This window comes from Dicentrarchus labrax, unplaced genomic scaffold (assembly GCF_905237075.1).
Source record: "Dicentrarchus labrax unplaced genomic scaffold, dlabrax2021, whole genome shotgun sequence".
NCBI classification, from domain to species: domain Eukaryota; kingdom Metazoa; phylum Chordata; class Actinopteri; family Moronidae; genus Dicentrarchus; species Dicentrarchus labrax.
In genome coordinates, this window is record NW_026136708.1 from 14728920 (window position 1) to 14752224 (window position 23305).

At 38.4% G+C, this 23305-nt stretch overlaps 1 protein-coding gene across 9 annotated transcripts in view; it reads right to left on the reverse strand.

Annotated features, from left to right (window-relative positions):
* The window catches only part of LOC127368192 (disks large-associated protein 2-like), a 104655-nt gene that overhangs the window by 30810 nt on the left and 50540 nt on the right, over positions 1–23305 (reverse strand). For 7 of the 9 annotated variants that reach the window (XM_051408725.1, XM_051408728.1, XM_051408726.1 and 4 more), the window contains 3 exons: positions 13237–13454; positions 10189–10342; positions 8676–8895 (listed from right to left, as the gene is read on the reverse strand). In XM_051408725.1, the coding sequence (XP_051264685.1) occupies positions 8676–8895; positions 10189–10342; positions 13237–13454 (592 nt within the window). Of the gene's footprint in view, positions 1–216; positions 5125–8675; positions 8969–10188; positions 10343–13236; positions 13455–23305 lie in introns of those variants that run through there. The other 2 variants (XM_051408734.1, XM_051408731.1) reach the window with 2 other exon arrangements.

The window sequence follows — 23305 nt, forward strand, 5'->3', positions numbered from 1 at the left end:
AAAAGGTGATAGCTTAGTAGAAAAGCAATGCATATTGAGTGGGTCAAAGTAAAGACACTGTGCCTGGCCCATGCTGTGTGCATTCGTGATGTGTTAAAGTGTGTAGGCTACTGACTATGGACACAAAAAATATGAATAATGCTATAAGTCAGTTTCATCTTTGGATGCCATTGTAAAGCTATGACCCCCATTTTGCCATTTAAATTACCATAAACATAAACATCATAAACATTTTAATCCATTGTTTTATATCAATTTATGAAAAATACATAAGGCCAATAAAAGTTGTAAATAAAAGTTCACAAGTAACACCACAATAAGCAAAAAAAAAGAAAACAAAACAAAAGTATCACATACTGGTTTCATTCGTTTAACAAAATAAGCATAAGCTAACAAATGCAGGCTAAACTATGATTCTCAAAAGGATGCTTTATAACTTTGACAAAATCTGATTCACTAAACAATGCAGTCTGAGATCCCTGAAAATTGCAACATGATTTATGCAAAACAGAGTTGCATGTTTTCTCCAAGAAACCTTAAATAAATGCAGGAAGAGAACACAGGGGTAGAAAAGGATTTATATTCAAGCAGTGTTACAGGTTCAGGTGAGATCAGATTCCATCCAAAAACCTTGGTCATAATAGCTGGACGTCACAGAGTTGGCACAGTTGTTGCATCAGATCTCTGGATGACAACAAAATGTAAACAAAAACTAATGGGGTAATTGACTACATACTGAAACATATTAGACAATTCAGTTTTTCTTTTACAAATAATTATATATTTCATTACACAAAATATGGTTGCATGGTTAAAAAATAATTGTAAATACCCTCTGTCTATTTCTTCTTCAGTCTCTTAAATGTACATCTTTCATGTATATATTTTTAAAATAATATTTAGATCAATATCTGTATTCTTGCTACATTTCAACTTGTTTTAAGGGAAGGGTAATTTCTTTGGGCTAAATGATGAAATGATAATGAAGCACTGAATTAAACCTATTTATACTGTAGCATGGGTGAGTTCCCTGGCATCAATCTAATCACCAATTTGCAGTTCAATTGGATATAAATTTGGAAGAATGTTAAGCATTTATACATCATTTCCAATTATATTATCAAAGGCTTTGTTTCATAATTTTTGCTGTAGTCAGTAAATGAACTGTCAATATGTGATGCGCTTATGATTGTTCATTTCTTTTGTATACGACGTCACAAAGCACATGGATGCTACTACTGAGCAGGAATCTAAAGAGTCTCACCAACAAACTGTTTGATTCTAGTACTATATAAAAGCTAAAATGGCGAAATGTGAATGAAACAACTGTTTTACAGAAAACACTAAAACAAACTTTAGTATGGCCTGTGGCTCATGCAAAGATAACTAAATAAAATCTATATTTTTTTAAAAGAGCCACCATTATTTTCTGAAAACATCATTCCATTCCCGGCATTGATGACTTGCATGAAGGCTTAACATAAACACCTAATATCTATAATTGCAAATATTTAGATGACATATAAGTACAACAAAGGACTTGCATAGAATGAATGAATGTAGATTGGAGACATCATGATTGACCAGTCTTCAGCACCTTTAAATTAGTTTGCATTCCCAAACAATGGGAAAGAATGTAAGTAAGGAATGCCACTGCAATCCCCTCTTAATCATTCGAAAAGCAAAAATATGAATACAAGCTTTTCCAAAGCTTTTATTTTTTTAACATATACTATATATATATATCTGTATATTAAAATGGTTATAGGCTAAATGTTGTCACAGTCATATGCCTTTCACTGAAATCATTTATGATTTATGCTAACCGAGCATTTGGCCGGTCTGTAATGAAAAAACTCAAAATTCTTTTGTTTGGGTTCATAACAACAATAAGTAGGTTATGAGCTTAAAAGAAATTGTATTACGTATTGCAAATAGTAGAGAATGGCAAAATACATATGAGCTTATTCCTTACCTATTATTCTTTCTACCAAAACCTCAAGTTCCGGGTTGCTGCCAAAAATTACCAGCAAAACATGCCTTAATAAAGTGATTTTCCAAGGCAAAAGAATAATTTAGCTAGGCATTTAAGCTCATGGTTGAATGAGTTACTGTAACAGGTGTGTGGGCGGAGCTACTGCAATAACTCGAAAAGGAAATGTCTGCTTTTTTTTTCTTTTGTGGCTTCAACTTTAATTTTGATCTTACCTCTAGTACAACCTTAATATAAATATCATCTTTTCAAAATGCCACTTTTTCTGCAAGTATTGTCTTTTGGTCGTGCAAAGGGGGAAGAAGATCCACTCTCTTTATAAAGTGAGAGATGATGCCTCTCCTTTATTAAAAGTCCTTTTGAAAGGTTCACATTTCAGTCAGGGGTCTGATACATACAGGCTTCCCATGGTCCTGTGCTGCAGTGATCGTCCAAAGATAAGTGCTTTCAAGCTTGGAGATGTTTGTTGTTGGCCTCAGTTCCATGGGCCTCAGTATTAACTTTGGTACGCCGTGTTGGGACAAGGGGACAATGGAGCAGATGAGTGGTTGAGGGGAATGCCAGTGGCAAATGACCAACTATTATTTTGTGAATAACAAAATGACTAAATGAGCAATTAGCCAAATATAGCAAATGATTGAGGGCTCCCACCCATTAAGGTTTGACAGGAGCCCAGCTAAGCCATCACTAGTGAGGCGGTGTTAGTACATTCAGTGGTACTATACTGCACCTCTGGGGACATGTCGGAGAGGTAGAGGCCCTCAGCGGCTCTGATTGTCTACTTATAGGGACCAATGTTTCTCTGTTATCTTTCAGCAGTGATGAACCACCCCAGTTTGAAAAAAATCCACCATTACTAGAGAAATGTGGCATTTAAAAAAGGTGAAGATGGTAGAATTTTGTTAAAATCTAATTGACCGAAACCGTAAATCCATTTGATAAACCTTTTCCTCTAAATAAAAAATGAATGGATAGGTAAGATGGTTAACCAAACATTTAAGGACCTCCAGTCACCACTGCATAAAAAACAATAGGCGAAACACTGGTATGAACTACCAACTTCCTTATGAGGTGCACAAACAGCTGGGTGATGAACAGGATGAAATAAATGGAGACAGACCTCGAAGACTGGAAAAAGTGCTGTGTTTGGTTTAGAACCACAATTACTACAATAACCCCTCTCAGCGCGGTCAGAAATCAGTATGTCTATAACTGCAAACAGTACAAGTATTGAATATAAGTTTCTCTATATACAAAATGGTACATTTATATACATATACAGAGTTTGAAAATGAATGCAGTTTGTGCAGGAATGAACTGAAGCCGATACATTCATACTTCATGATCACTGTGAATCCCCCTTTCTATTTCCCTCTCCACATGCTGTTGGACTTAGAAGTCAGTCACAAATGATTCAACGTAAACAATTTTAGCCAGGGACCAAGTCCACAAAGCCTTGAGACAGTGTCATCCATATAGTATTCCAGAGGATTAGGCTTTTACAAATTTTATGGGCATTATTAGTGTTTATTACTGTTTATTAAATTATTACAGTAATGTCTTTCTGCTGTGTGGTTCACCAGTTCACTAATGAGAAAACTTGAACTTCAAAGTTGGGAATTTTCAAATGCCCATTTCAACTGGAACTGGCTACAAAGTGGATGAAGGCCATGGTAAAGGAATGCTTTTATTAGAATAACTAAAAAGTAAATTATATATCAATATATTCATAAATAATGTACTCATCTTTTATGCATTCATTAAAAAACTAGGGTTTATAAAGTTATTCACAGTATTTTTTCAGTGTACTCAGGTGCTTAAGATAATGTTTCTACATGAAGAGAAACTGGAATGAACATGAGCTATTCAATTTCATTTGCAGAAACAGACCAACTTATGCCTCACTTCACAATGGCAGATTATTTAGTTTTATCATTAAATGACCCGCAGGTTTCTGATCATGTTTACTTGAATTAAGTTTTTCTCTGAAGTTGGGTGTTTAAGACAGCGGAGGGAACATGATGCTGCACTTGTTGGCACTTGAGGATCTGAACATCAGCCACATTCTCTCTCACATTCTTGTCACCTCATTCAGGTGTAAAACAACATCATTTTCTTTTATTCCATGGCTAAGCAAGACACTTGTTAAAAGATTGCTTGAACAACATTGTAACCTGTTCAAGAGATGACAGACTCTGTGTCTGCATAGAGTAAAGGGACATCTAACAACAGCACTGCCCTACCTTTCTTGGTAAAGGTCAAGTTTTTACCCTAGCTTCCTCATCTCATTTTACATAATGCGTAGAATGGGAATGATTAGAATGACATAGACAGATATGACATGGGCCCACTGGTGTACTTCCTGCTCCACAGTTCTAGACTGGCGCTTCTGTGGCCACCTGTGTGGCCACTTGTGTCTGGCTGCTTATAGGTCTTTTGCTTTTTGTTGATCTCCCATGGGAAGTCCTCTATTGGAAGTGGGCTGGCAGGGCTGCCTGACCCCTCTGGCGTGCTCTCAGGGGTTCCCTCTATAATCTCAATTCGGGGTGGGTCCATCAGATCTATAATGCTGAAGGGTGCTGGCTCTGGTTGGCACATCACTGACTTGTCCTCTGTATTCTGTCGAACGGACCAACTTGAACCTGCTTGAATTCCTATAGACACTCTGTCGTCTGTTTGTGTGGTGCTGTCGCTGCAAGGCTCCCGGCACAATGTCCACATGTTGTAGCACTGAGTAAAGTTGAAGAAGTTGCTGTTGAACGTCTTCAGTTCCCCACAGACATCTCTACGCAATTCTGCCAGCTCATACCGCATTGCTGAGATTTCATCCTTCCACTGCATGTTGAAGGCAGCAACCATGTTAGCAGACTCTTTAAAGGCCTGAATGGCCTGAGGGACTGGTGGCTCAGAAGTGGATATGGGTGAGGCAGAAGGGACCCTGTATGAAGGCGGGGATGCCGGTGGGACAGAGATGGCTGTTACGGTGGAGCTAGTACTGTGCTGGCTGCGAGCCGCAGCAGTCTCTCTCTCCAGCCTCTCCAGCTCCGCATAGGCAGAGGAGCTAGCACCGTCATCATCCTCTATCATGTCGTCATTTAGTAAAGAGGTCCCATCCACAACATCATATCCCTCTGGAAGAAAAATTTGAATATGCAAACAGAAGGACATTCAAAGTGAAAGGAACAGCTGGAGTGTGATTTGATTTGGATTCTGAACTAGAAAATAAACACATATCTATGGAAAACATACAGTATGTGAGTGGCAAGTAATTCAATCAATCCATTTGACCCAGTGATTTGCCATTTGGTTCTAAAGATTTAAATCAAGTGTGAACACCCATCAAGGACTGGTGTGCTGTTCAAATGTGACTACGTCCACTACGGCACCAGAGTTGTACAAAACCAGGAGGTAACTGAGTAGTGTCATAAAATCACAAAATTACAAATGTGAAGAAACCATCTGTCCATTTTTTATCAAGATCAGTATCACTATTTTGTTAGTAGAATTCATAACGACATGTTTTTGGAAGTTGATTATCATTAGTAAAAGTTTTTGGATCAATACCTTTTTATATCTTTCACTTTCTGTCGGGTTCAGGTATGGCTTTTTAGGAAAAATCCAAAGTGTTGTAGAGGGTCAGTACAGAATATACAGCACCTTTTTTGAAATATGCTCTTGAGTGCCTTAATTTAGCTAAGACAGTAATGATTGTCATTAAACTCACATACTGTAGGCTTTTCACAATGTTTTTACACTGCCTTCTCAGTCATCTCAAGGCTTCTTTCCATCTTTTCACTGCACAGCACAGCAAAGAGTGGAATTAAACATGAAATACATCAATCATTATCAAATCATGAATCCATTTTCTGAGAACCCTCTTCTCAAAACATATCAAAATGTTTCTCAGTGACTTCAAATTTGTGCCATTTTGTGCAAAAGAAAAGATGTAAAGGGAGTAGAAGAATCACAACCCACTGGGCCGAGAAGCAGATATGAACCCTATTGAACATATCAGGTCCAAGGTGGCTGATTAGACCATGTGGAGTAAGTAACCCGGTGAGGGGAGGGGTCACTCCCCCCTTCAGGGCTGCACCAGGGAGAGGCTGCAATCCCACAGTCAAAGACAGCTGACAGACTCAATGCCAAGGGTTAGACTATGCCACACGTGGCCTTTTTAAAAGAAGTCAGATTTTCATGGAAAGAAAAAATTAAGTTTACACATGTACAGCAGACAGATGCTGCTCTCACAAATGATTGGAGACAGTGGCAATGCGATAACATTCAGTGCTATTTTATGGTTACGATATGAAAACATTCCGAAAAGTTTGGGAATTACACCTCTCATACATTTACACTTACAATGTGGTCTAAGCACACTTAAAATAGAGACATGGTAAACAACTCACAAAAGCCAGCATCACATTTATCACTGTAATCAATATTCAGAGGTGTCAAGGTTTTTAAGAAAGTGCCTGAGGTTTTATGAGTTGTTTGGAACCGTGTTTGCTACTTAGGATAACATAATGAGATATTTCTACCAACTATATATAAATATAAACTCTATGTATCTATTATTTTTACTGAGAAGGCAGTGCAAAAACACACATATACATAGATATATGTATGCGTGTCGACATTAAAATACCTGCAACAATCATCACTGATGCCTCCAGTTGTTCTTTCCCCCTGGTTATCCTTCAAGAGATGGATGGTCAAATGGAGAGGGGTTTGCTGCTCGTCTGCCCTACGGAGCATCATGGGATCTCTTCCCCACTCAAGGGCCCACTAGCCTCACACGGGGTTTGGTTCATAAGCCGCTTACAATTCAGTTATAAACTAGTACTGAATATTACCATAAAAACATGATTCCAGGAATCAATGTTTTTCTTAGCCAAGATAGCCTGGATAAGTTACTTTATTTAATTTTTAGGCCACTATTCCCTCAAAACAGTGCAAAGAGTACACCAAAGGAGATATATTATTTACAGTATGGATTGACAGGGAGGTGACAGTAGTATATAACTAATCACCATCCAGGGAACCTTTTCTCTGGTTTGCTATAACCTTATCTGACATATTATAATTGATGCATCATGCCAATCTTCAAAATACAACTTCACAACATATTGTACAGTCAACTGCTTGTTTTAGTCCATATAGAGCTGACAGATTTGGAGCAGAAAGCTAAATCAATAGAGTTCAGCAAATAAGACAGTGGGATTGGAGAACACTCTTTTATCCTCAGTACTTCTGTCACATCGAAGAAATCGTAGATGGAAACCCAATTGAAGATGAAAGGATTCCAAAAACAAAAGTCCAGATTGCACAAGAAAACAAAGCCCACAAAATGAGTAAAAGTGCAAATGTCTCCAATATTAAATTGACAGAAAAGTGTACAAAAACAATAGAAATCCAGGTCATAATATTTAAAAATGCACGTAATTAAAGAAAAATGTTTCAATAGGGTTCATAGCTTTACTCTTGCAGGTAAACACCAAATGCACTTAGTGAGGGAGTTACTGCAAAGACTCTGCTTGCACAAAGAACCTGAAATGCTAATTTTAGGGATATATTGCTCGCACTGTGTCGCACAAAACCTTGAAGTCTCTATTAAAAAGCAGCATGTAGTACAAATAGATATGCGAGAGTCCATAAACTAAATGTGCTCTTCTCAGAGAATCCGTTTCAAAACATGTTAAGTTTGGTCCACTGACATATAGTAATTGTAGCTAACAAGCAAACAATGTAATATGACCAATACAATTAAGTTTGCTCAGTTGGAAGTGATTAAGAAACTTAAAGAAGTCCTATAATGAACTTAACATATCATTCATTAGCTATTTTGACTTAGGCCGCTGCTCAAAAGCTTGAGTTTCATGCAACACAATACAACAATACTGCAAGTAATCAAAGGTTGTACTTCTCAAACTGAATGAGAATCAGTGGACAGTTCCTTTGTGCAACCAGCACGTGTGTCTATGCAGGTGTTCTAGTCTCTAGAGGTTGTTGACTTACCTTAAATTGGTTACAAGATTGTTTTTTTTAATTTTATGAGGGCAATTACAAGGTCAGTTACAAAGCATATGCTAATGTGTGGTGCAACAGAGCAGGGGGAGGACAGGCGGAAGGCTTTTCCAGTGTATCGTCTTAATACAAATATGTCAGCAACCTACCGCTCCCCTACCCCTGGCCCGTTTTAGTCTTCACCCTTCCCTTAGTAACTCACACGCTTTGTACAACACATATATAACACCACAGTTTAACATGCTTAGGGTAGGACCTATTCCTCTAAGGCATGCCATGTAATGTGGCTGTGCTGTGTTGTGATATTGTGTACCGTGAGCGTGTGTTGCCATTAATGTGACCCTCCCACCTATATCCTAGTCTACAGCTTGGCAACACCACAAGTGACCAACCAGAAGCTTGGCTAATGATGCATGAATCGTGCAAAGTAACACACAAGCAAGTCCATCTAAACAATCGGGAGTATGCAGAGGCAAAAACAAACACACGCACACCATAGCTTCCAAAAAAAATAACTGGAATCATTCAGCCCGGCATCTCTGAAGCTCAAGGGTTCCCCACTGTACATATGTAGGTATGTCAAGTTTGTGCGCATGTATAGGATGTATGAGGATATGTGGTCTAAGCCCTCTCTCATTTAGGGGGGGGATTGTTTTACCTGTTGTGGATCTGAGAGTTGAAGTGACAGTGGAGGATGTCATTGAAGGCAAGCAGTCGTCATCTTGGGAATAACCAGCCTGAATAGCACGGAGGTAACTGTGGCTTCGAGTGCGGAACGAACCAGGCAGGTCCAAGGCCTCCATGGCCTGGGATTCTACTTCACTAAAAACGGACTCGCAAACTGACTCAAACTGGCCATTGATCTCAGTCTCACTCACCTGAGAGACAAAAACAGGAATAGCAGTCCTTAATTTTTCCTCTTCCTTTCTCTTTCTCACTTTGATTCTTCCCCTTTGCACAGCAAATATGAAGGAGTGTTAGCATAAGGAAATGCCACTGTCAATTCCGACCTTGAACTGAATAAATGTCAAGATCAAATGGAAAAAAAGGCAGATGACAACAAAAAACAATCAGAAAAAATTGTGTTATAAAGCATTCCATTCACCACATCCCCCAATACCCCCAAAATATGTACTGGACTGTATGTAACTACATGGAAAATGGGAAAAACAAACTGCAGTCTCAACTCTTTACCTTGTATCTCTAGCAACTCTCTTGGAAATATCCTTAATTCTTCTAGCTGACACGAGATGAATTCAGTTGTTCATATTAAGATCATGCAAGAAAATCATGTTACTATAAAAAGGACCTATATATATCCAATTCTGATCTGTCCTGTCATGTCCTCTCCTGTCCTCTGTCCACATAATCTCCTTTTCAGTGTTGAACAGACTAAATTATAATTCAAAAGAGAGCTGGGTTTCAATATTTTAACACATTTTACCATCATTATTATTATTATTGTTATTGTTATTGCTAAACTTTGTGTTAGCACCCGCAGGGGTAAGCTGATTGTACAACCCTTCTTCTGGACAAAATCTCTCTTCCTCTAGTTACTCCTTCTCCATATGGAGGCTTTCTGGCTGTGTCACAAATCTTCTGCAACCATGTCTTGTGCCACCATGGAGGTCCAAAACAGACTTGCACAATTGATCCAACTGTATAGACTCATAGCAGGGTATGAAAAAGGGAAAAATAAGAAACGGTTGGTGTGTAATGTTAGGTTAGACATTAAGTTGCTGCATCTCTATAGCCCTAGTCTCTACTTGTAGTTTTAGCAAAATAAGTTCCAGACAGCCTTTGGCCAAATCATGATACACTAATATGAAACTAATATCTTGGTTTTTTAGTTATGTGCAATTTCTTTATAGCACAAAACACTTCAAAACGACATCAACATTAAACTGTGTCTGGACCTGAGATAGCCTATTGGTTAAAGCATCAATTTCTTGTCTGAAACCGTATAAATATAAATATGCCTATTGACTTCATTTGTGACAGGCAAGGTTATTTCTACTAATCAGCTGTGGACCTCCAATATGGACACCTGTGGATATTTTATGTCTCTGTAATCCCCTCTACACAAAGCTACTACATACCTAACAATATAACATAATCTCTCATTCATGTCTCCAGTTGTTGCCTCTGTGGCATGCATGTGTCAGACTCACCTGGCTGACGCAGCTAGCCTGACTGAGGGTGCTGACAGCGCGCATGTAGCTCTGGTTGCGAGAGCGGAAGGGCGGGGGATGAAAGGCGGCAGGGTCCAGCGTGACACTAGGGTGGGGCCGCATATCTCTTGTGGTTTGCAAGTGGTAGCCCTGGCTGAACAAGGACAGTGGGGGTAGGGATAGATACGATTGCATAGTTCAAAAGCAATATATGGAACATCAATGGATAACAATGTAATTAAGAAATGTAATGGCTAGGGCTATGGGCATGGTGTGTCTTCTGTTTGGTATAATGATGACTGAGTATTTCTATCCAAAATGAATATGAGCCACTTGAATGACTCATCTCCTCACGACAGTATCTGAATGGCTGGGATCAACATTGAGCTATTTTAATGACTTGAGTTGTTAGCTTCTAGTCTAGCTCCAAGTGTCCTATGAGAAAACAGCCTTCCATCCCCAAAACTTTAGACAGCCTGTGTATGCCTTGTCTCTGGTTCTTATTAGATAAACAATGAGAGCTAGGAGCTGCAATAATAAGAGATTATTACATTCTCCACCAGAGGCTAAAAAACAAGAGGGCTGATTTGTTTGTGGACAAAAGTAGAAGTGATCAGAACCCCGCTGAGATGATGGTAACAAAAATAGCACAGAGCACTGAATGGCAGTAGGGATGACGGATGCATGAAGCCTCCCCAGGTTCACAGGATTGGGCTGTATCTGAAAGCCACACTGGCTTAAAACACACAGAGAACAATAAGCTGAGTAAAAACAAGCTGGGCAACAATACGTAGGAATGTGACGGTGAAGCAATGGCATCCTCCGGGTCACAAATGCACTTACTGGAATATTAGTTTGTGCTGGTTTACTAGGCAACAAATACACATCAGCACAGAGAGATGAGTAAGAAATGATTAAAGAGTAACTCAACACCCCCTGAAAATCTCCAGAGGTTTAACTTTTCACCTCGCTGCAGTGAAGTAGAGGTGGACTTCACAACCCAACACATTACTGTAGGGTGTGGTTACAGATCAAACAGACTTGAAACTGTTAGGAAAGTTATTCTTTAAGTGCACCTCAACCAAGTCTAATGACACTGTATTTTAGGCTTTTGAATAATTAATCCCTATTGTGGATACCAGTGCATGAACACATTTTTTGTATATTTACACTTGTTATTATTATTGATAAATACTGTCCACTTCATTTATATCAATGAGTGTAGAATAAATATTAGCGCCACAAACTATATCCTCCACAATGTTACATCAACACCTCTTTTACAGTTTCAACAAAAACTGAGCCTTGTAGCCTTAATGAAAGTAGGATTAATTACGAGAATGTTTTGTTAAATGAGATTATTTTTGGTTAGATGTACCTAATAAACTGTCCACTTATTTCCACGATTCCCTTTTTTTAATGCAAAACAAGACAAAAAATATTTCTGGGAATAAGCAATATACTTTGCTCTATTACCAATCAAACACATCTGTCCTACCTTCGGTTTTCATCATACAGTGTGCTTCAGCACAATAGTCAGTAACTTTAACTTATGCCCTTCCATGTGTCAACAATTCACCCAGCCATTAAGCCCAGATACATTTAAGCTTGCTCTCTTGAGTCTGACATTGTATAAATGTGACAGTTTTGCTACAGACAGTCAACAACACTGTGATAAGATAGGGCACATTGCCTGTGTAAGATGTTGGGCAAATATTGGAACTAGCAGACGGAAAAGGTCATAAACAAAAAACACATTTGGTACTGCAACATTCAGCAGAGCATTACTTTACCTGATGTCATGAAACAGTCGTGAATCGAATACTTAGCCAACAATGCTCAAGGGCAAGTTAATAATGTGGTTATAAAACAAGCTAACAAGTAAGTACAGGCCAGCTCTAAATAGCAGCTTAATACAATTGTCCAGGCATGCATTAAATGATGTAAAACAATAACAAGATCTTCTCCCATCATTTTGCCATGCAACCGCACTTGGAATCAGCAAATAATGTAAAACCTCTTCAAATCTCTCAGAGACAACTGAGCAAAAAAGCAGCCTCAGCAAACAACAGTTTTACTTGGACAGCATGTAGATGAAGCGGTGAGTCAGTGTTAGATGGTTCAGATTTATAGGAACAAAAGGGCTAAGGCTGTAAATTAAATCATTTATTGAAGGCAAGGTTTAGAACTTATACAAACCAACGTGAATGTTTTCTCTTGGAACTTTAAAATACTGAATATATTTATATCAGAGTGTTTGTTTCAGAGACTTATAACAGCACACAGTTAGCAGTAGAAGTGCACATCAGCTCTCAAATTCACATTCCAGTCATTCCCCAAAAGATAAAATTTTACTAAAATACTAGTTATTATATGAATACTAGCTATAGACATGTGTGGGTTAGTTTGCATACAATACTGAAATAGAGGTCTTGTTGCAGTACTGACATGCACTATCATTGCTCACTATAATTACTGGTGCTGATCAAAAGCTCGGATAATATTGATTTAGTATTGGTGATCACAAGTTTCCGACTATATAGAAGCTTGACGAAGCCAGCACCTGCGCCAACGTCCTGCATGACGGCTTTGCCACCATAATTGTGTGGGCATGGTTAAATGTACGACTCTGTGAAGCATAATCCTAACCATTTGTACTGATCTCATAGTACAGTCAGTCAGTGTACCATTTACCACTGTCTCTGTCCAGTAGTCCAATTACTTTCTCTTCAATGTCGAGAAGGCACACAGTGCAACACAGTCTAAGCGCTTCCATTTAATAATTAATAAGTCTAGAAAAAAGCTGTTCATTTTGTTGACCCTAAAGCAACCACCGATTCATTGATAATATATTTTAAAGAATGTCAGTTTCATGAGGTAAATTTCGAAACTGTTGAGGGTGAAATGCAGTGCATTCTTTTGACTTACTTTCTGCATACCCTCTGAGCAACCATTAATCCTTGAATGGTTTCATGAAAAGAGTTGGAATGAATTTAAATCAACACATAGCTTTGGCATCGACATATAGAGCGAGGCAGCCAGGCCTACCTTTGGGAGTCGAAATGGGGTCTCTGCATGGCTGATTTAAGGACGAGAGCATCAGGCCGAATGGCCTTCTGTGGGGAGGTTTTAGGGCTGGTGTCAGAGTCACCACTTTCATCATCCACCTCTCCCATAGCTTTGACATAGCTACTGCTGCGCATCCGGCGACATGGAATCTCTTCATCCTTCTCTCCTGGATATCCACTCCACTCATCTTGGGGCACCTGTGGGGTAGAACACACCTGTATTAAAAACTATATACACATTCATAAGGCCAGAATCTTTCTATGCAGACACTCTGGGGGCTGGACATTCAAACCATAGACCTTATTAACCTATTATTATTTAGTATTTTTATTTTCTTACAAAATTAATTTTTATTTTTTTATTATCAGTGTGAACAGACTCATGACTCAAAACACTAAAATCTATAATGATAAATAGATATTGACTGGAACATGCTCTCAGACATCCACCAAGGAGGCAGCTCACTGAGAAGTGATGGTTAAAGTCTGTAATTCCGGAAACTTAATTGCAGAATGTAGTCCTGATTGACAGGAAATGTTGATCAACTTTAACCGGTTTTATTATGCAGTTGCACCGTTATTGTGCATGTCACACCTGTGGTTTCTGGTGGTAAATGCGGTTTAATACGACAGGTCACAAAATTCTGGGGGCAGAAGATTTCTTGACAAAGACGTCGGGCAATAATTGGTCTTTCTCCATTGTTCAGTGCGCAATCATTATCTGATTTGATGCTGCACACGGCATGATTCTGTGAACAGCAAAAGTGAAAGTAGTTGGTTACCTCGCTGAGAAGTTGAGGTGTGCAGCCTTTTGCCTGCAGCTCTTCATCTAACAGCTCACTGTGGCTGCTCGTTCTTGTTCCATTACCCCCTGCAATATTTCACACTGATCTGCTGTCGAAAAATGACCGTGGTCTTGTTTTGTAGATACATTTTCAATTAACAATGTGGTCAGTGAGTGGCAAGTCCACTGACAAACACATGGCATTTCTTGTGATTACTACTTCATAATAAAAGTCAGCATGTGTTTTGCCAGTTATATGCTTTTAATGTGAAGCTTGTTTGCATTAGCAGTAACTTATACTGCATTTTTACAGGGATTTTGCCATAGATACACAGTTTCTAATACTGTAAATACACAATGAGGCCTAACCCAAACGAGTGTGATAACTATCAGAAAAATGGTCGAATAAGCTCTGGCTGTTTTCTCACTAAACAGAACAGCTTTTATTGCCTTTAATTGATCGTGACGGCTAGAGAGTAACAGGAAAGGGGTGGGAGGACAACAAGCAGCAAAGGGCCACAGGTTGGAGTCGAACCCATTGCCACTGCATCAAGGACTCTGCCTTGGTTGGTACACATGAGCTATCAGGGCGCCCCAAAAGTGACTTGACAACAAAAGAAGTAGCTGATGTTCTCTAGAGCCACAACTTGTGTGTGCACTTCAAGTGTTGTGAGCAAAGCATATATTCATATTGCTTTTACTAGTAATGCAGTCGCGAAACACACTACAGTTTAATTTTATCGTTATTACTTGAAATGGACACATTTTCCTTGTGTTTGGCAGGAATAATGAAACCCACAGACTTGGGAATAATTCTGAGATCTTTTGCCTGTCATTATTCTTGTCATTACTGCATCGGGCCCCTGGAGGGCTACAAAGAAGCTGCTTCATTGTGCTTTGTCCATAGTTTTGAAAAATTCAAAAACATTCTCTGTTTCTCTCCATGGTGCTGAAACATTCAGATGTGGTCTCGATTATGCTGTGTCTGAAATCATTGTACAAATTCTGAATGCGTAAAAATGTGTGCAGTTTTTCAGAACTTAAACCAAAGCATGTGCATGTATTTTCTTCCTGTCACAGTTGCACATGTTGAAGCCTGTCAGTGGCAGTACATCAATAGAGTGCTTATCATGCAGGAAATCTATTTTCTTGAGGAAATGTAATCTTTTTCTCATTGATTGTTGGCTAGATAAGTGTGAAAATTGTATTGGATAAGCAGTTGGATAAACCCTAGCTGAATGGTTACAGTGTTAGAACTAAACAAAGTACCAGGTAAGATAGGGCAATAGAGACACCTGTCAGTGTTTTACTGTGATGATGTTTTCACAAATAAAAGCAATTTAAAAAAAAAATTGGAACCACATCAATCGTGTATAAAAAGAAAGTTGTGTTGCACAGCTTCAAAATTCATGGTTGATATTATAACAGGTTTAACATGAAAAGTGAAGCATTTTTAAACTGTGTGGCCTAAACACTTTTTACTATAGGATCAGTTGTTTTCTGTAACTTAATTCTTGCACTTTGGGGTCATATTCTAGTTTGAGTTGTGTATTTGGCTCTATGCTGGCTTCCTCTGGCTTCCATTTAAGGTTGTCTGTCTATTCTTTGTATATTCTTTGTATCTTTATATTATCTTTACTAGGTTTCTCTTTTAATCACATAATGTATCAATTACAGTATATGTTGCAATACAATAATCCAATATAAAGCAAATACAAATATCTATGTAACTGAAAATGGAAAACAAAGTAATACAAAGTAATTTTTTGTAAAGCAGGAATTAAACCTACACTGTGTTTATTCACAGTAGTATTATGTTTCACAGACAGAAGTCTCAGCTTTTAGACCACATATGTAGTAAGATTACAGTAACACATACACCATCATTTATTTAATAAATAGGCACAGGAATTTAAAGTAGTTATTTACTAAAGAAATCAAGGACACTAGCACTAACTTTGTACAAAGCAGCTGTCTAACTCTACAGTGACGACAAATCTGCAGACTCACTTGCTAACCGCAGACGAGCGGAGAAACGTCGACTATACAACCTCGTCTGACAGCTACTATTCAGCACACTCAGCTTCAGCAGTCCCCTTGCCAGAAGCTCGGATAAGATAGCAAGATTTATAGGCAAGGATATGCAGATATGCAAAATTTTCACATTCATTGGAACAAATTGTGTATCATTTCAAATTAGTTTGCCCTGATTTTTTTGAAAAAGTGACAGCCCTAGCATACTCTGATTAACCTAACTGTTAATGATGTACTGTAAGTCCTACAGACAAATTTCCCTCCTTTTCACTTTCTTTTCCATCCTTTTCAAACTGCAGTCATGTTGCTCCTGTGGTAAAAGTGGAATGGTTGCAGCCATTTGAGCCATTCTGCCTCTTTGCATCAAAAGTGGATTTTTTTTCACGGTTGCAGACTTGTTCAACTGTGCAAACACAACTTCTGTCTTTTAAATAATTCAACCACCTTCTTGAAAAGTTTGCTGTTGTTTGTGCGTGTCCAAAAACCTGTTGATGTCCAAGTCTTTCATAATGTTTAAAAGTAGGTGTGTTTCCCCTTCTGACCAGAAATGTTGGCTTTTCTTTTGTGCATGCCTCTCTACTCCAGCCTTGCGAACTGTTGGCTAGTTGGTTTGTTTACATTGCTCAGAGCTGACTGTAAACAGGCAAGAGGCCGTGTGTTGCAACTAGGTAAAAACCCAAAATGAGACTGGCTGTACACTTGTCTAAGGAATGCTCCTAAATTCAAAGTAATATTGGCATATTGCATGTCTTAAATGGTAAATATTCCATTCAGAAAAAGGCATTTTTAGGAATATTCAAACAAAATATGCTGTTTACATGACCCTTATCAAATGCAGAATATTGTCCTATTCTGAGTGTGCATGTAAACATAGTCAGTAATTAAAGTTCATTAAAGCTCCTTCATTTGCTGTTCTAATCACCTTTTGTTAGCTAGGTCTTTCTCTGTAAAATCCTCTGCTGCACTAAGAGCCGTGGGTTTTACACTTCCGACAGCAACAACAGCGGTTTGTCTGGAATAAACACAAAAACTGGGTAGCCACTGTATATTAGCCTGACGCTGCCTGGAAGTGTGTGGGAGAGTGTAAGTGAGGGCTCTGTCCCATCTGTATTCTTTCGACTAGTGGGTGGTAATAACAAGGAGCACTGCATCCTGTGAGGGAATTGGTCATGTACTGTGGATATTTAATATACACAGAGAAATGCATTGATAGAACTGTGGGTTATAAGCAGGACCTTAGCAGCTAGGCGTATGTGGGCTGTAATGTAATGGGCTGTAATGGGTTTCCCCCAGATGTTGAGGTTTAGACTGTGCACAGTAGAGTGCTGCATCAAAAGTAACCCCATTACTTTTACAGGTTCATTTAAGGCAACTTCATTCACTTCTGAAAAATGACTTCTTTCTTCAGATTTTATATTTTTAATATATTGTCGCAGAACTTGTAATTCTAATCAATATCAAGTTTTCTACTTTTACCAATTGCAGTATGTCAGCATTTCAACAGCTATATTACATTAAGTCCACAATCTATCCTCCCATTCATTAGTTTTAATAGAGTCCATGTTTGTGGTTTGGAAGAAAATTATTCTAAAGTACTGGGTGAGATTCATCAGCACATTTCTAGAAGGAGCTCAAATACTACTTTACATCTGCAGGATCATCAGACCAGTTAAATGGGAAGGGTAAAACAACCTTTGAGAATAGCACTCATATAGCAAATCAAAACATGAGCATGCTTAATTCAAGGATTTGTAGAAAAGGATTAATAGAATTTGCCTCACACTCTTGGCGATGATGCAGTTTTTGTACTTTTATGCTTGCGCAGCAAAGGCTGCCAATCATACCCCTGAGGCTGTAACTTTTTAAATCAGCACACTATCATTAATGGCACGGCATTACTGTTAATACCAAAAAAAACACATGAGCTCTTAAATTAGCTTTGACTGACAACCAAAGGGGCATAGCATATGGTTTTTCACATACTGTGCCTTAAAAATCAATTCCAATATTCTGATTAAAAACTACATAAATCATCAACATTCAAATATGCATATGGGATCACAACCATGATATCATGCAGTATAAATAGCTTTTCGTGTTTATAGTTCTAATAAGTGTACAGAGTGACTGCTCTTAACATTACAGCATCAGGATTAACATAGTGATTAAGTGATTGTGTGCTAATTACTGTACACTGTATCGTGTTCTGCTGCAAATGTGTACACATAACCAAGTGCTCATGTACTGAAAACCAGTGGGTTTTAATTAGATTTTGATGTGATGGAAATCAAGGTAGAGTGCATCCAGTTTAACTTGCAATTACCCTCAGGATTATTGATTGTCATATTGAATATACTGCTTACATTTGATCTCACCTGATTTTACAGAGATAGAACCGTGATTAATATCGATATTAAGTCAAATTATTCACAGAATCCAAATCGGTGTCCCTCACAAACACAATGAGGTTTTGTGTTCCTGAAGACGGTAATTCACAATGGCAATGTGACACAAACGACATGCTCTAGTACAATATTGATCAGGCATGTAGTAAGTACAACACTGTGTCAGTGTGTGGTGCAGCTGTAGCAGTTGTCCCAGTGGACGGGGCAGCCTTAGCTCTTGAAACAACAGCCTCAGGCGCAGAGCTGTCCCTAATGATCTGCCTGCTACTCACTTTACCCAATCATATAGTTGTTTCTCTGCCACAGTCACTGAACTGTTCTCACAGAAAGCAGAGTGGCCGATACCCCTGTTTTCACACCAAGAGGTAGAGTAATGCTTTCTCCATCACTTATGTCCTCACTATCTGTTCTTGTCTGCCATCTGCCCCCTTTCTTAATCTTTCCTTTAACACCCAATATCCTCTTTGACCTGATGGCCCTCTTCAGCAGTGCAGACAGGTGAAGGACTAGACAGCATAAGGAACTTGAATTAAAATGATGAACATTTTTCTCCTCTATGGGAGGTGGCAAATGGGAAATCATAGAAAGATTTAGAGATGCTAATAATAGGACCGTTGCTTTCCACCATCATTAATCTAGTATATTTTACTCAGACGTTTTTCCCAAATGTTTTTGTAGTCGAGATGTAAAGGGTTCTGAAGCATTTAGACCATATGCTACTGGAACTCTCCTTTGAATCCAAAACAAATGACCTTCTTTTGGGCAGCATGGCTCTCTGCCACAGCACTGAACACCCCATTTCAATAAGGAGGAAGGAAAATTAATGATGCTCTTTTAGTTTGCTAATGTTATGAGATTAGGCACCATCTTTGTGTGTCATATGTTTATAAAAAGAGAAGGGAGTGTTGTCCAACCCTGCCTAACTTGGGATGGTAACATGAAAATCAGCTGGCCTTCTTCTGTCTTCCTTCAAAGACCTATCAGTAAAATTATCACGCACACTAATCTGCTATGCATACATTTATCCTCTCCCACATGAGTGGAATAAAATGCAGCAATTGTCTGGAAACTAAATTAATCAGGCTTAAAGACAGCAATAAAGTAAAAGAATCATTTTCCTCCAAATGCATGGCCATTGATCGTCTGAGGCTGTGGTTAACAAGACAGCCATCACTCATGGAAGCATCGCACTGGCTCATTAGCATTACCTTATTTCTCTGCTCATTTGAAGCTTTGACACCTGAAACAACATGTTCAGCTGTGTCCCTGAGGCAGCTAGACAGGCAAGCTGCTTTACACCATCATTAGTTACTACTAAACACTGAGGCTACTTTGTATAAAAATAACCTTGGGATAAAGCATCTTCTCACTGCAGAGGGTGATTTCATAAGACCATGTAGCAGATGTGTCTGTATCACAGGGATCTTAGACTCCTGGCCAGGGGAGATTATTATTACTTTTTTTATATTGTCTAGTAGTTTAATATCAATTTATACATACCCCGTCATATATATATATATATATATATATAAATACAATTACATTTAAAAACACAATTCTAAAAAACAAAAATACATTTATTTTGGCTTTCGGGTCTTCATTTGTTGTTTGGCTGCCAACAAAGAAGATATAAAATTATGTTATAAAATGTAATATTGGTAGTTTGAAGTTTGTTTTCTGTAATTTCCTCCCTCCCAGAGTAATACTGGTTTGTTGTTGGTTGTGAAGTAGTTATTTGTGACACTGAATGCAGTCTTCTGAATTATGAAGTAAGGTTTTGACAGCTTAGTCACCTACTGAACTAACTGCAGTAAGCAAGAGCAGGAAGTTAAACCCCATTTGAGAGGAGTGTGGATTATTACCTAAATATGTCTCCATTATTTTACCTGGAGCAAGTAATTAAAGGTAAATGCCCTGTTGGTTTTGTTTGGGCACACAGTACCACACTCAAAAGACATAATTTGTTGCCAGTGTATATCATAGGGAGGACACCAGCTCAACCTTTAGGAATGTAACAGTAGAAACTCAAATCGAGAAGTTCGCCCCCCCCAGATAATCTTTTCATCTTCCCTGCCATTGCCTGAAAGATTTTATTTTTATACTAAAGGGGAAGCACTGCACTGGCTTCATTTCAGACAAGAAAGGGCAGGAATATAGGAACATAGGACTGATATAAGCATCAACAACAGAAACCTTGTACAGGTTGCCTTTACTGCACACTCCATATGGTTTCTCACCTTCAAAACATGCCTCAAGATCTTGGGACCAGGCCAAACCATTATTTATTTACGCTTTGTTTACCCAGCTTAATCCTGCTAAAATGAAGTATTTATCTTACTCAGGAGACCTGGCCAAGTTAGCGATAGAAAACTTGCATAATTAGTAAAAGTCAATCTTAGAAACGTTGAATAAAATTTGAAAGAAAGTAAAACAAATGCAAAAAAGTAGAAAGAAAAATGTTTAATTAAGGAGGCTTTTTATAATGAAAGTGATTGATAACATGCAAAGTGCATTCATTTATTCAGTCTACATATTAAGTACATCAGTTTGAACACAATAGTTCAGATAGTAATTTGTAAAATCTCTATGGAACATTGTCACAATATTAATGCACTGAGCCTACTTTAGGGCATAAAAATTGTGCTTTATGTCTGTAAATTATTAAAGAATGCTTTATTCTTCACTTGCAGGCTAATTCCTGTACCTTTTCTGTGTCTGTCTGTCTGTTGATGTTGATCCTTCAGATTTTCACAATAATGTCTAGGCTTTTCTTTTTTTCCACCATGTTAAAAGTCCAATTGTTTCACATAAGCTTCACCTTACAACAGAGGCTGTTGTCTTTAGGAAGCTAGCATGAAGACTTGACACCTATTGAAACAAGATTATGTCAACAACTAGCCCAACGCAGAGCTGTGGTCCTCATCACAAGTTAACCTAAAGGACCCAGACACATCAAACAGATAAAATCCAATGGGCACACAGAGTGTTGACCACGATGCCTGTGTACAGATCACCCCTCACTTATTCCACTGAATGAGGCTCTCAGTGTGGACACGCTCAGTGCAGAATGTGCCCATGTGGCAGCTGCAGGGTCTCTGCCTGCTGACACATAAGCTTGTCAAATGCCAGTGAAAGAGCCTCTGTATTGACAGAGTCTTTCAGTCCACATGGCACACAAACAACTGCAGTTTGTGCATCTATGTGTAATTGTGCCCTCCACATAGTGTCAAAGTGCAGGCACTGGACCAAGATTGAACATCTTCTCCCTCTCCAAGCATGGACAGGAATGTATCTATTACCTCAGAAGACTATGTAAGTCTTTATATGATTGCAGCACCATTTAAATCCAATGTCATTGGTGAAAAAAAAAAATAAAAATAGAATAAGCCGGGTGGTAAAAGTCTTATTGCGTATTACCGCATTACGGTGCATGCATATAACTCAGTTTGAGTTTTAACTCAAGTGTGGCAAACAATTATTTGCATTTTTGGTGATTGTGTGAGGTACAAGCATAATCTTAGTATTGCACAATATTAAAAAAATGATGATAATGTTAGTATAAAGGCATACGTCATTCTCAGGGGGGAGTTGGGGTGAGCTTTAATGATGGCCAGTCACTTTAGCTCTTTTCATCCCCATTACAAGCAGTAGACCATTTCATAATGGGCTGAGAGGGGGTTCTAGGCCAACTTCTATTAAGGGAAAAGTGTTCTTCATAGGTACTGAGTTCCAAAGCACAAACATACAGCCAGCCCCTCAGTTATCGAGGCCTGATGATTCTCCTTTTTCTAGTTTAATTCACATCTCAGAAGGCACTGAAATCCCTGTCACCATGTTGCCATTATTTGTACATCTTAAATCTCCTTCATGTTAATCATCTTAATTCGAAACAGGAATTCATTAAGATTACAGTATTCTGATGCTGCAATCAATGTGAGTCACTCTGGATGAGAGCATTTGCTAAGTGCTGAATATTAAATGAAAAGAAACACTTCGCTTTTGATTGTGTTTTTGAAGCCAGTACCTGTGGCTGAACTGGTACAGTCTCTTAATGTGTCAGTGGCATAGCAAAGACAGAGGTATAAAAAGCTGCGTGTAACATAATTCATTTATATTTGAATGCACAGCCTCTTACATCAGCTCTTGTTAAGTCACCAAACCTGTGTGTTTTCTACATTGCAGTCTAGCTCAGGTAGCCCATTATTCTCAGTGTCTTCCACCATGACATTGATTCACTCAATTGATTTCTACATCTTAATAGACAATAGCTCCCTGAGGTGACTACACAAAAGGGAATCCTGGTTAAATATATTGGCTTCTCACACTGGACACTGTAATTGCCCTCAGGACGGTAACAGAAAGAAAGATGGAATCCGAAAGGCCTCCCTGGCAGGATTTCTAAATCAATACATCAATCATTGCATTTTACTCAGGAGGGACTCTATGGAGATGAGTGGATATTGATCTCAATTATTGTTTGTTATATTTTCCCGAAAGGTGATGTTAAGGGTTTCTATGCATATACTGCCCTTTCAATCTACCACTTAAATTCAGCCTTGAAATACTTGTTTTGTTCGAAAGAGATATTCAACAATAATAAGAAGGCTACATATTTTAACTTTTGAACAAAGAGCAACACCATTACTGTATCTTAAGGTTGCATGGACAATTAAATACATAGTAACTGGAATAACTAAAATAGAAGTTCAAAAAAGTCTCTCATTTCTTAAACTGTCATAAATTAAAACACTAATTTTACATCTCTATTAATAGTAAATATGATTGACAGGTTGACAGACACTAACAGGTGCTCCCTTTCAAATGCA